This window comes from Numenius arquata, chromosome 22, assembly GCF_964106895.1.
Source record: "Numenius arquata chromosome 22, bNumArq3.hap1.1, whole genome shotgun sequence".
Taxonomy (NCBI): domain Eukaryota; kingdom Metazoa; phylum Chordata; class Aves; order Charadriiformes; family Scolopacidae; genus Numenius; species Numenius arquata.
Window position 1 is genome coordinate 2,545,843 of NC_133597.1, and position 14,263 is coordinate 2,560,105.

The 14,263-nt window shown below is 44.0% G+C and overlaps 1 protein-coding gene across 1 annotated transcript in view; it reads left to right on the forward strand.

Annotated features, from left to right (window-relative positions):
* The window catches only part of CBL (Cbl proto-oncogene), a 43,288-nt gene extending 31,701 nt beyond the window's left edge, over positions 1 to 11,587 (forward strand). Inside the window, exons 11-16 of the mRNA XM_074162353.1 lie at positions 457 to 834; positions 1,733 to 1,827; positions 2,367 to 2,522; positions 3,016 to 3,119; positions 3,588 to 3,770; positions 6,926 to 11,587. Coding sequence (XP_074018454.1) covers positions 457 to 834; positions 1,733 to 1,827; positions 2,367 to 2,522; positions 3,016 to 3,119; positions 3,588 to 3,770; positions 6,926 to 7,206 — 1,197 coding nt within the window. The 3' untranslated portion in view covers positions 7,207 to 11,587. The remainder of the gene's footprint in view (positions 1 to 456; positions 835 to 1,732; positions 1,828 to 2,366; positions 2,523 to 3,015; positions 3,120 to 3,587; positions 3,771 to 6,925) is intronic.
* Positions 11,588 to 14,263: the final 2,676 nt, after the last annotated feature.

Sequence of the window (14,263 nt, forward strand, 5' to 3'; positions counted from 1 at the left end):
AGCTGTTAAGTATGAAATTATGCTTGAAAGTTCAGGCAGAAGAAAATATCCAATTCTATGAATATTCATTGCTGACTGATGAATGTTAAATTGTATAAATAACCCACAATTGAGTATTTTTTTTAAAATTATGGGTATACTTTGTTTGGAATCCAATCTGATGCTGCTGTAACCTTTTTTTTATCATTCAAGAAAAATAATCTGGGGTGTTTAGTGCCTAGCTGTAGCTGCACATAGTTACTGTGTTATCTCTTTAAGCCGGTAGAGAAGGTGTCTCTGGAGGGTTAACTTGTGGAGATGTGGAGAGTTATCTCCACATCCTTTGAGATAATTTCTTGTAAAAATAGATCTAACAAAACCCAAAACTCACCTTTCTGCCACCTGCCTCCCTCCTTTTTATGTTTTGTGGCTAGACTACTTGTGTTAAGCAATATTTTACATTCTTCTGCCTTCCAGGCTGCACCTGGTACTCTTCACAAGGATAAACCTTTGCCAATCCCACCCACGCTCAGAGATCTCCCGCCGCCACCTCCTCCAGATAGGCCACATTCCATTGGGACTGAAGGTCGACCTCAGAGACGTCCCCTGCCCTGCACTCCAGGAGACTGTCCTTCAAGAGACAAACCACCCCCTGTGCCCTCCAACCGTCAGGCGGATCTGTGGACATCCAGGCCGATTCCAAAAGCCCCATCTGTAGCTCTCAGCCCTGGTGACCCTTGGACTGGGAGAGAACTGTCAAACAGGCACTCGCTTCCCTTTTCCTTGCCCTCTCAGATGGACTCCAGGGCTGACAGCCATCGGCTTGGGAGCACGCTCAGTCTGGACAACCCAGTGGTGAGTAGATCTGTTGGAGATGAAGGTAATCTTTGAGGAATTAAGTCTTCCAAGGTGCCCTCTTTTCATAGTTTACATCCAAACAGGGCGATTTTGTGCCAAGGGGGAGATGGAAGGGAACTGGTGAATGCCCAGCAAGGGAGAATAATGGGAGGACTTCTTCAGGAACTGCTTTCGTGCCTCTTGGGAGCAAGGCTGAAATCCCAGTTTGAGCAGTCATGAGCCCCAATTTTATGATCGCTGTTCACCTTTCAATTTTGAAAAACTAAAAATGTTTTGTATTGGGAGCTGGTATGCTGAAAAAACATAATTTACTCTTCTCGGTTTTCAGTCCTGTAAACCCTGCACACAGTAGCTATGATTACTTTAACATATTAAAATCTGAGTTAAATTTGGATCCATTACTGTTACCATGTCACGATGTGTACCGGTAGTCCAACGTACTTGTTCTCTATAAGAAATCCCAGGCAGTTTTGCTTTCTTTGATTCCATTCCCCTAATTTTTCCTTTTAAAACCTCTAGTCTCCTAAAACTGAAAGCAAGTAGATTTTTAGCCAGATTGTCTAAGCGAATGACACTTGCACACTTGTCATTCTGTCTCTGTATGTGTGTGCTTGTCTGCATCCTTTTCCTCTTGTCCTCGGTTTCGGCCTTTTGGCCTCTTTTATCTGAATTAGCCAAAGACATTGGAATCTCAAAAGAGATGAAGTTTCTACAGTTTTTGTGTAAAAAAACAGTTGGCTACTGGAGAAAAACTCTGGTTTTGCCCTCACTGAGGAAAACTCTCACAGAACTACTGGATTTCTAAGTTGCTTCATTCCTCCGGAGGATGTGTTGAATGACAGCTTTGCAACTGCACTGGTGTTTCTGATTCCTCGTTTGGAATTTTTTCTTTCAGAGCTTGAACAGTGGTCCACCAACAACCTCAGAGTGTGAACACCCCAAAATCAAACCCTCCTCATCTGCCAATGCGATCTACTCCTTAGCTGCCAGGTCTGTTGTTTTCTAGCAAAAGTGCTATTTTGTAAGTTAGAGAATGGTAATTGTAGGTGCCATTCTATGCTGGTGTCTCTCTATGCTGGTGCCAGGGACAGAATTTGACACAACTCTGTCAGCCTTAGTTTAAATCTCTGACAGGTTCAAAATACACAATCTAGAGAAAGTAGATGAAATCAGCATCCTAAAGATCTGTGGATAATGGTGACAGTTACCTCTGGCTGTGGCAATAGGAAACAGGGTAGTGTTTTCATTAGCTCTTTGATGAATTCACTTCTGAGTCTGGCTTTGTGTGAAGTAGGTGATGTATAATGTGTATGATATTGTCAACTTCCTTTTGCGTAATGACCTTGTGCCAGTGTGACCTTGCAGCTGGGCTGCTTAGAATCCTGAAAGCCAGGTTATGTTTTTCAGACAGAATCACTATAAGATGACTGCTTGTTACTTCCACTGTGGATTTTAAAGGCCACTTTACTATTAATTGGATTTGGCATAAATGTTTTTTTGGTGTTTATATCTTAATTCTTCTGCCCCAGACCACTGCCTGTACCAAAACTGCCTCCCGGGGAACAGTCTGAAAGCGATGAAGACACTGAATACATGTCACCGTCCTCTCTGCCTGTGGTGCCTCCAGGTCCTGCTGTACAAAAAACAGAGATCAAAATGCCTTTGGAAATGACTCAGAGTTTACGGTAAGATTCTGTTTGTATGTGCTGTGCTTCTTCCTCACAGCTCCAGGAAAGCGTATTTGTTCACTAGGGTGGAGATTTTGCTTGCTCGCTTTACGAATTTCCCCAGTGATATTCACCAGACCTAGACTAACGTAGCTAACTGTAAATGAAATGTGACCTCTGCTCTTCTGCAGAATCCTTATACAGTATTAAAGGAGTCAGATAACAACTCCGTGCTCTTTTCTGCTGTTAACCTTTTGAGAGTAGCAGCAACTGAAATTCAAAATTCTATTAAAAGGTTGTGTTCTGGTGGTATCAATCAAACTCTTTTAAGCTCATATGCTCTATTGCAATAGACATTACTAGAGCATTTTCTGGAACAAATAGTCTTTCACAGAACAGTGGTGCTTTCACTTTGAAGCAGGGATCTGTGCAGAATCTCACTCACGGAGACTAAGTGTTGGTGGTTGACCACTGTCACTTGTCTGAAGGATGTATGTGTTCTCTCCCTCAGAGTTTTAGACTGCGACCAGCAGACGGATGGCTGTATGTATGAAGCAATGTACAACATTCACTCCCAAGCAGCATCCTCTGCTTTCGAGGCTGTCAACGCTTCTGGTGAGTAGGTGTACTAAAAAAACAACTGAGAAATTGAGGTACAAAGAATTGGTCCTAGTTGCATTTGGAATAGTGCTTAGGTTAAATTAAATGTTACTTGGTTTTGCTGTTAAAATAGCTAGGATTTATGTGGAAACATCTGGGCCTGTGTACTGCAGACTGCATGTTGTGGGGATGTTGTTGAGAAGCCTAGGCGGAATGCACTGTAAAAATACTCAACAGTTGTTAAAAAAATTGCTGCTTGAAGATATTTTTTTTCTGGGCATCAGTTGTCAGCCCACATCTATCATAAATATTTTTAATCCAATACTACCTTCTGGAAAGAGCATCCATTGAATGTGCGGTTTTGGCATCAAAACCTTAGTTCTGTGTCCTGTCAATGTTTGTGGACTACAGGGGAACAGAGTCTGCCTTGAGAGACAGAGGCTCTGTTCAGTCCCAGTGCTCAGAATGTGCCTCTTATTCTAGATGAAGGGGATCTGGCAGCAGCCACTGCCAGCAACGGCCCTGAAGAGTCAGAAAATGAAGAAGATGGCTATGATATCCCCAAACCACCTCTACCAGTTGCTACTGCTCGTCGCACACTGTCTGATATCTCCAATGCCACACCTGCCTTCAGCCGAATGTCTTTGGAAAATGACCCTGTAACAGGTAAGACCACACCAGTACTCTTCATGTTGTAGTGGGTACCGATGGCTTGCTACGCACATTTGAAATCTCTATCACTGACTCAAGGTTTTGTATGTAAGCTGTGAAGTCAGGTTTACACGGCAGAATTTAAGTGTTCAGTTTGATTCACAACTTTGACTTCACTTGGTCATTTAGTCATTGAGCTAGCAAATCACATTTAAATCACAATTAGGAAAACCTTTCCTCAGCTTAAGGGATATTCCTTAAGCCAGTGTTTCCTACAGGACGTGGCATACCTTTTGTACCAGGGCATACCAGAGCATGAAACAGAACTTCAGAATATTACTGCTTTTCACTGGTGCAAGTAAAAGATGACACACATGGCTGGCCTTGCCCCGCTCGTCTGGCTCAGTCTCGGTTGCAGTTGTTGCCAGCAGGTGGCACAAGTGTACTGTTTGAGGCTGCCAGTGCCTTTGAGCAGGGACCTAGTCGCTCAGCAAGGTCAGCTTTTTGTCCCTGGGGAGTAGAGGACATCTTGTCCTTCTGGCTGCAAGGCATGTTCTCCGAGGGAAAAACTGAAGTTTTATTTCTGAATAATGGTATCCCTACAACTGACCAGCAGCTCTAAAGAAAGTGCTGAAACTCTTCTTGTTGTGGGGGTTCAGCATTTCTGAACACCCAGGCGATTTGCCAAGAGGAGCGAGTTTCTTGTTCCTTCTGGAGGTAGATGAGAGGCAGAGCCTCCTGTAGCCAGGACCACTTACCCCAGGGAGTCTTCTGTTCACCTGCTTCAATGCTTCTCCTTCCCTGAGCTTGCCCTTCTTCAGCACAGAAAAAAGTTTACTAGTGAAGAGAAGTTTCTCAGCTTTTGCCACTCCTCCCTGCTCCACACCTCACTTTTTAAGTCTGTCACTGTGTCTGTAGGATGTGGCTGACAGGGATAAGAAAGGGCAGAGAGAGCTCACGTCCTCCTCCCCAGTGAATTACTGAGCTTAATCATTGACACTGCTTTGTTTCTACAGCCCTGAAATAAGAGCACTATTGTCCTGCTTTGTAGTGTTAGGAGATCTGCTAATGAAAAACGCTGTGGAAATGTTGATTGTTACTGCTCTGGGAAGCATAAGCGGTTATCTGAAACACTGGTTACTGGCTACTGCTCAAGCTTGGTCTTAAGGAAGCCTGATTAGTACAGGATACATTTTGGCAGATTTCTGTTTTCATGTGTTGCACCCTACAGTTTAGTTTCTTAATCATTTACCAGAAAAGCCGTGCTAGTAGTTGCCTTTTCAAATTGACCCATGGTCTCTGGGATTTGATCCAGTTCAAACTGAACCAGCTATTTCAACAGACAATTTGAGGGAGAGAACTGGCTAGTCCTTTTTCTCAAATGTACAAAAAGCTTTTTACGTGTAAGAAGCTTGTACTTTGAAGATTAGGTAGTTGAGCTGCATTGTGGTTGGTGAGGAAGCTTCAATGAATTTGTTTCCTGAAGAGCCTTCTCTATCTTAGTGCTTTTGTGTTGCGGTTTGGGCCGAGTTGGCCAATGACAAGACAACAGATGCTCACCTCCACATCTTGTTCCAAGGAGAGGAAGAAGAGAGATAAAGATATTTATGCATTTAGAAAAAAACTAAACTACTTTAATGGAATATTAGTAATAAAGTAAGAAGGAAATAATAAAATAGATATAACATATAAAAATATATATACAAAACCATATCAAGCTCCCAGGGAGATGTCACCTGCAGGCACCGGGAAAGTTCCAGACTGGTGTCAGTGAGTGGGAACTGGATTCCAGAACACACTGATGGGGATCAAAGGTAGATGAACTGGGTCTTCCTTAGGCATCAGTCATCAAAGAAAGAGACCCATTGAAGAAGAGCCAACCCGACCCCTTTGCTCCCTCAGCTTTTCTACAGAGCATGGCGGAGGGGATGGAACACCCCATTGATCCACACCTCCCCACAGGTGGGACCCCTCCAGGGGTAAATAGTGAGTCAGCTGACCCTGGTTGCCACAGCAACAGGTGTAAGCAAGAGCCTCTCAATGAAAGGTTGGCTCTGCTCCACCCCAAACCAGGACATTTTGGTACAAGTTTTTCAGACAGGCTCCACAATGACTGCTTCTTTTCTGACCAGTGCTGCAGGGCCCTCTCTTAAAAATGGATTTGTTTGTTGTAGGCCAGTTCTGCTGCTAGAAAACTCTTCTCTTGAGTGCCTTGAGGAGTTTCCCCAGAAGACAAATAAAACTTTCTTTAAGGTGATGTCAAATATTCTTGCAGAAAAGTTTCTTGTTATTTGCAAAGTAGGAAAAAATGCTTTCTGCACTGATACGGGAGGTTAGAACTCAAAAATTATCAGATGTTGGATTAATGCATTAAGCGATGTGTTGGAGTGTTTGGTGTCTTGTTTGGTCTATTGGCTACTCTTTTTTCTCCCTGGGAGTAGTGCACGGTGTGGCTACTGCCAAGTAATGCGTCTGAATGACTAAGAGGAGAGGCAGAACAGGCTGAGCTTACAGATCTGCCGTAGCTGCCAGCCATTTGGTAGGGTGAGCTTCTGCAGGAACTCTTGCGGATGGCCGTGACCTGCTGATGTGCTGGCAAAGGAAGAGGAGCAGACCCTTCAGAGAACATAATTCAGTTGCTGGAACTGAACCACCTGGTTGTGGTGGATGAATTGTAACTGGTAGATCTGGTTATGTCCATATACTCCCTCAGCACACTGCAATGCAGACCACAGTTCTGTGAGAAGAGATTAGCATCTGGACAGTTAAATTGGGTGTTGCTGTCTGATTCTAGAAGGAAATGGGGTGTTTGGTAAAGTCGCATATTCTCCATGTCATTTTTTCCCAGCAGGTCTCTGCTTCTTATACTAAGGCTGATATCTGAGCTCCACTCACACACACACATACATCCCTCGTTATTTTTATTTGTTTACATAGTCTTGTCTTAATAAATGAGCCTGATGTGGCCTTCTAGTTAAAAAAATCTCCAGAGCCGTTTTTGCACATGAGGGGAAGCTGAGCTAATCCGTACTGGCTGGAGAAAGTGGCGTAGGTTTCAGTGGTGTGTTTTTGAAGTGCCATTTATCAGTCTAATGTCATTCCCGCTTTGTTCCAAGCAAGAATCGTATGACTTTTTTTTAAGTGATGCATTAATCATGATCTCCTTCCAGGTTTTTCAGATGGCTCTCAAGTTCCAGAAAGGCCGCCGAAGCCGCTACCACGGAGAATAAATTCTGAGCGGAAAGCGGGGAGCTGCCAAACAGGTGGAGCCAGCAGTGGGACCAGTGCGTCACTGCAGCTCTCCAGTGAGATCGAGAATCTAATGAGCCAAGGCTACTCATATCAGGACATTCAGAAAGCACTGGTCATTGCACATAACAATATTGAAATGGCCAAGAATATTCTCCGGGAGTTTGTTTCCATTTCCTCCCCTGCGCATGTGGCCACATAGCACATTACCTCCACGCCTACAACTTCTGTGGACCAACTGCCTGGGCAGCCGTAGCCCAGCTACGCACCAAAGGGGAAGGGGGTTCCTTTAGAGACTTTGTGCTGAGGTCAGTCTTGCCTCTTAAGAGAATCAGTTATCAGGTTTTTGTGGTTCCAGATTTCAAAGCAGTGGAATGAAATGGAGCAGAATGGTGTTTTCTACAGTGTATGTCTTGGAGTCCTTTACCCCTACCTCTTGTTTGAGAGAACAGATTTATTTCCAGGGTGTTGGTAGAGAAAGGTATCGCAACAAGGGATCCCCGAGCTGATACCCTGGAGGCTGGGGGGAGTGTTTTGTGCTGTGAATTCTAAGTGAATGCTCTGAGAAACAAAGTCTTGAGGTCGGTGTGGTGTGTCCTGTGGTTCATGGTACTAGGTTTGGATCTGTTCGCTGCTGTGTGTCTGGCTCAGGCTTTTTAGAGCAGCTGGGAGGTCACTTTCTGCTGGGAATAAATAGGAGACCTTGGAAGAATCCTTCGATTGCTTCCTGTTTGCCATGGCATTTCCCTTTTGCCTGTAATAATAGCATTTATTACTTATGATTCAAGTCCTCCCTTTTTGCCTGGAGATAGCGTGACTAGTTTCTGTCAGGCATTTTATCTTGGCAGTGCTGGGAGTTTGAATTCTCTCATACGTGTCCTCTTGCCAGCAGCACTGGCAGCACCAGATTCCAGGCAGCTAGACGTGCTGAAAGTTTTGTGTGTTTTTGAGGGGTGGGAGAGGGTGGGAAGAATTTGAGCGAGAGCAAAGAACTGGCTGCTGCTTCTCCTTTTATAGCCTTGAGCATTTTGTGCTTCAATGCTCAAACTTGATTGTGGCCCTGCTGGGCTTGAGCAGCCATCACTGGACACTCCCATGCGCTCTTTCTCTAGGTATGTTGCACCTGGTAAATATGATGTTTTATTTATCTTAATTGCATGGTGTCTGATGCAGACTAGTGGCCTTCACGCACATTCCATCATCTCCTTCAGAGAGCTTTTCCAGGAGCCAGCTGTCTTTGTGCCAGGCTGTTTTGTGGAATTGGTAGATGCAGCTGATGTATTTGTTGGTATCTTATCTGCTTTGCAGTAAAAGAAACGCAGCAGTTCTCTGCATGGCTATCAAAACAACATGGGGGCTCTTCTCTCCATTTCCATTACTTTAAGGTATTGCCAGAGTTTGTGTTAAACAGATCTGGGAAACTTCTGTATTTGTGAAACGATCACATGGCTTTAAAAGTCAGTACTCAGCTTTTACTTTGAAAAAACCTGACTTACATACTCAGCTACTTAACTCTGTTCATGTAGGCTCAATGTGCGAGAAGTGAGTGGTTTCTTTCGAGAGGATTTAAATCAAGTAGGGATACGCTGATCACAGCCTGACAGACAAACAAGTGCTCTGTGTACTCTGAGAGGCTGTTAGTGTTTTGGAGCATGTCTAGCCTTATTTGCATCTCTCTAAGGGCAGCAGTAGTCACTAGGCAAAGGGTTGCAACTTGAAATATTGTTGGAGTGATTATGGCAGTTGGATGCAGTTTAGCCTCTTAAAGGATCTAGTAGCTGGGCCCAGATCTCAAAGAAACAACTTGCAATTGGCGGAGAGGACTTAACAAGTATCAGCAAAGGGAACTAAGCATAAAATGTTTGTTTTATGCAGGGTATAGGTTTATCTCTAGATCTACAGCTTTATAAATTGATGCAGTGGGTTCCAGCCAGTTTAAAAGCATGAGCTGTTTCTCTTTACTCCCCATCTTTCTGTAGTAAAGAAAATGTTCTCTGAAACTGTAAGGAGATCTCCTGCAACACTTTCACCCCATCACCACTGTTGCTATTTTGAGGCCAGGATTGAAAATTGCAAATGCGGCACACCGATGAGATTTATGTCAGTGGGCATGGTGCTCTGCAGTGGTGCAGAGAGAGGTCAGGCGCAGCAAGGCCAAGAGTCTGGCCTTGCTGAAGGTGCTGAGCTGCAGAGAAGGTGAGGTCAGTGCATACTGCACTCGGGGAAGAAGAGCTGCTCTTTTCTTCTCTGCCCATACGTGCAACAGTCAGCGGTATCATGAACCAGTCCTGCTCTTGCTCTGTGAAGTGCTCTGCCAATCATGCATGGCAGCCTTGGTCAGTGTGTCTGTGGGAGCTTCTAGAGAAGCGAGCCCAGCACTGGTGCTGCTGAGACAGGAACGTGGGGCAGCTCTGGTTGTTCTCTCAGTAGATCTGCATGTTCCACTTGTGAGCCTGAGCAACCAGTCCTGGCGTATGAGAGTTATTTCCTGGCTTTGTCTTGGAGAAGCAGGTGAAAACCCTTTTGTGAGGGAGCACTACGGTTTTATTTCCCTCTTTTTCATATTCTCTCCAGTGCTGCCGCTAGCTCTGTGGTGGGTATGGAGCCACTTCATTTCTGACTTGCTGTGTAAACTCAGCGCAAGTGTGTTCAAGTGCAGCGTGTGACTGGTTCACACAGACAGAGGTGCCTCTGCCAAACTGCGGAAGAGCCAAGTCCAGCCAGCTAGAAAGCCTTAACTCTTGTCTTGCACAGTGTGCGTGATCAGAGTAGTGATGCCCTGTCCCATACAAGCCCTTTATTACAGGCTTGTTGTAATGTTAAATTAAATCATGCCTAGCAGAGCTATTACAGGCCTGTCTTTGGGTTCCTGTGGGTATTGTTCCAGGTATTAGAGAGCGCAGTCTTTGTGGCACGTATCACTAATTTTTCTGCATGTGTCCTTTCTGTGCACTGTTTGTGTCTCAAACTGATTTAAGAAACTTAAGTCTTGGCTTTTCTTCCTTAGAAATGTAAGTGTTTGCTAGTACCACTCAAGTGCAGCAGAGTCTTATGGCTGTGCTCTGTGAAGTCAGTCCAGGCACTGTACGGTGTATTTTTCTTGTTGTTCTTTCAGAAAGGTAAGCCTAAGATTGATTTCTCTTTTTTCCCTTCCCCTCCTTGATCTTTGTTCTGAAGAAGTTAACTTAATGACGCTACTTTAAAAAGAAAAAAAAAGCCCTAAAGGTCTAGTGCCTTTCTTAAGGGAATGCTGCATCGCTAGGCTGGATCTGAGTATCCGCCCCTCTGTGAAAATGAAGAGCCCAAAGCAGACAAGCTGTAAAGATGCCTTTGAGCATGAGACTGCTTTGAAAGGGGGAAAAAGAAGGGGCAAGAAAGACAGGCAATTGTCACTTCACCTATGACACTGTGTTTTGTAGCATTTCAACTGTGGAGGTTTCCTACTTTGCCTGTTACTAACAGTGACTTGTCTGGACTGGTGCTGTACCAAGCTTGGTGTGAAGACAGTAGAATTGTAGGACAGGATTGTTTTCGCTTGTAACAAAACATGAGTTCTGCTCATAAAAAGTGCTGGTTTTCTCTCTATCTGTCAACCTTGGACACAAAGCAAGCAGAAAACACTTTGTACAGTAAGAGCTGGGCACAAGCTGTGTGGGACCAGTGTACGTCTCTGCACAGTGAGCGGTAGGTAGCTGTGGAAAGCAGGCAAGTACCGTCTGTTCTGAACAGGGTTTCTGGCTGACTTTAATGCCACCGTAGCTGCATGGGAATCTGCAACGAGACATATCCTGCCAGGGGAGTGGTAAATCTTGTCTGCTACCTTGTGTCTCTGTCTCTGCAAGCGCTGCAGCTTGAGGCATGTAGTGTCTCTGCTGGGAACCGGCGGACTTGCTGTCACTACCAACAGCTTTTCTGCATGCCCTTCACTGAGCCCTTACCCTGGGGGAGCCGGACAGGCTCGGAGTACAGCATGTTGCTTCCTGCACTAGACTGATTACATTACTGTAGCTAATCCTGAGGCAGGATTACTGTAAATGTTTTTTTTTTCAGCTGAGCAAGAAAAAATGCAACTCCCGGGGCACTTTCTTAAAGGTGCCACTTTAAAAATTAGTGGGGAATAAGGACACTTATTTTTAAAGTTCCTAGTAGAAATCTTTTTTGAAATTCGCAGTGGGGGAGGGACAGTTGTTCTTTCTCTTGAATGACAAATACCAATTTGTATAATATCAGTGTTAAAAATGTTGAGATTTTCACAAAATATTTTAAAAAACTATAATAGTGTCATTAATATAAAAATATAATAGCAGTATTTAATCCTTTCAGATCTGTAAAGAATAAGGAAAAACAGAAGGTAAATATTCTTACAGAGAGTAGCTGAGCTTTAAGGTTCACTTGGTTTAAAGTCCTCATTTTGTTTGCAAATGCATTGTTAATGTTTAGAGGTTATACTAATGTTATTTATTAATTGTTTCCATTCTTATATGCTGCCCACTAAGAGCTTCTTTGTTTGGGATTTCATTCACCTGTGTCAGTAAAAAGAAAACAAAACAAAGTTTTATTTTTAAATAAAATTTCCTTTGTTGTAGCATACCGTCTGTGTTGTGTTGGTTTTGTGAGTCTTGCATAAAGAACGGCCTGCTAAAGCCTCAGTCACCTTCTTCAGGGTGCCCAAGTCTGAGACGTTCAGTTACTCGCCTGGGGCTCTCGCAGACTGTGACTGGCTGGAGCTATTTGCACTATTACCACAATAGCTGTTCAACTCAAATTCGTGTAATGGGTTCTAACAAACAGCGGGCAGGAAAGATTCATATAAAGTACAGACTAATAAGCCTGTTGATAACAGTTAACGTATTCTAATAAAATCGATTAATTAGATTAATCAATTAATATCCAGTTGGGTTCAAACGAAGAAATGAGACTTAAAGTGAACCTCTTAAAAGATGCCAGTGTGGGGGTCAAATGAGGACCCAAATTAACCCCATTTGACTCCACAGAGATGTCTTTAAGAGGTTCACTTGTCCTGAAGTGACCCCTAGTGTCCTCATTTGAACCCCGTGTCTTCATTTGACCCCCAATGAATGATTTGAGGGGTCGTTTGACCTGAAGTTACCCCTGTGTCCTCATTTGACCCCAAATGGATGATTTGAGGGGTCATTTGACCTCAAGTGACCCCTCCTGCCCTCATTTGACCCCTGTGTCCTCATTTGACCCCAAATGGATAATTTGAGGGGTCATTTGACCTCAAGTGACCCCTGTGTCCTCATTTGACCCCAAATGGATAATTTGAGGGGTCATTTGACCTCAAGTGACCCCTCGTGTCCTCATGTGACCCCCAAATGGATGATTTGAGGGGTCATTTGACCTCAAGTGACCCCTCATGTCCTCATTTGACCCCAAACAGATGATTTTAGGGGTCTTTTGACCTCAAGTGACCCCCCCATGTCCTCATTTGACCCCAAACAGATAATTTGAGGAGTCTTTTGACCTCAAGTGACCCCTCGTGTCCTCATGTGACCCCCAAATGGATGATTTTAGGGGTCATTTGACCTCAAGTGACCCCTCATGTCCTCATTTGACCCCTGTGTCCTCATTTGACCCCAAATGGATAATTTGAGGTGTCGTTTGACCTCAAGTGACCCCTGTGTCCTCATTTGACCCCAAACGGATAATTTGAGGGGTCGTTTGACCTCAAGTGACCCCTGTGTCCTCATTTGACCCCAAATGGATAATTTGAGGGGTCGTTTGACCTCAAGTGACCCCTGTGTCCTCATTTGACCCCAAACATATAATTTGAGGGGTCATTTGACCTGGAGTGACCCCCTCGTGTCCTCATTTGACCCCGGTGTCTTCATTTGACCCCCAAATGTATGATTTGAGGGGTCATTTGAGCTCAGAGGTTAATTGGGGTCAAATGAGGACACGGGGGTCAAATGAGGACATGAGGGGTCACTCGAGGTCAAAAAACCTCAAAAATCATCCATTTGGGGTCAAATGAGGACACAGGGGTCATTTCAGGTCAAATGACCCCTCAAATTATCTGTTTGGGGTCAAATGAGGACACAGGGGTCACTTGAGGTCAAAAGACCCTAAAAATAATCCATTTGGGGTCAAATGAGGACACAGGGGTCAAATGAGGACATGAGGGGTCACTTGAGGTCAAATGACCCCTCAAATCATCCATTTGGGGTCAAATGAGGACACAGGGGTCACTTGAGGTCAAACGACCCCTCAAATTATCCGTTTGGGGTCAAATGAGGACACAGAGGTCAAATGAGGACACTAGGGGTCACTTGAGGTCAAACGAACCCCCCCCCAGACATTCTTGTGAGGTCAAATTATAATACAAGGGGTCACCTGAGGTGAAGGTAACACCACAATGTCCTTGTGGGGTTAACCGATGTCATAGGGCTCAACTGAGGTTGTGTGCACCCTCCAAAGAAGTCACTGTATGGTGAAATGGGGTTAATTCTCTCAACTGGGGACAGGAGGGGCTAAAGAATACGAACTGGTGTCAAATGAGGGGGTGTGGGGGGTTTTGTCCTATCAAGCACCACCAGTCTAATTAGATGGAGTCAGTGGAGCCAGATGGATGACACGGGGTCTGGTGGTGGTGTCCGTAATTTGAACTATGTCTTAGAATCAGAATCTAAGAAGGAGCTGTGGTTATTGCAGGTGTTAGTAGCGTTACCTAGTGCATGCCCACGCATTCCAAGGAGCCAGGGGATTGGCAGAGTTATCTGTTAGCATTTATTGGCATCTACCCTCGTTGCTAGCACAGCTGTTACAGAATCAGAGACAGTGCAACAACAGAACTGCTAATCAGATTTATTTATTAGTGGTTACCAAGTGTCTATCGTAGCTAGTAAAACATTCCTCTGTTAGAACTTGATAGATTCTAATCCTGCAATTATGGATGAGTAACTATCAGTATCTACAGAAGCTACTACTTGTTATTTGTTAAGGTTATTATATTCATTGGAATCCACTAAGAGAGTTGCCTTTAGCATTATTAGCGTTTACAGCAGCTATTGTTAATAGATAATTCTGTTTATTGATTAGATTACATTAGAATATTAAGGCTATCAGGTAATAGGATCTGTAGACACTAACAGTTACTAATAGCATTGCAATTTTTAGAATCGTTTCTACTAAAACAATAGTCTATTAGTAATTATTGGCATTAACAGCAGCGAGTAGCAAAGTTTTCTTATAGATTCTAATAACAGAATCTATGGTACCTATAGTAGGGAGTAACAGAA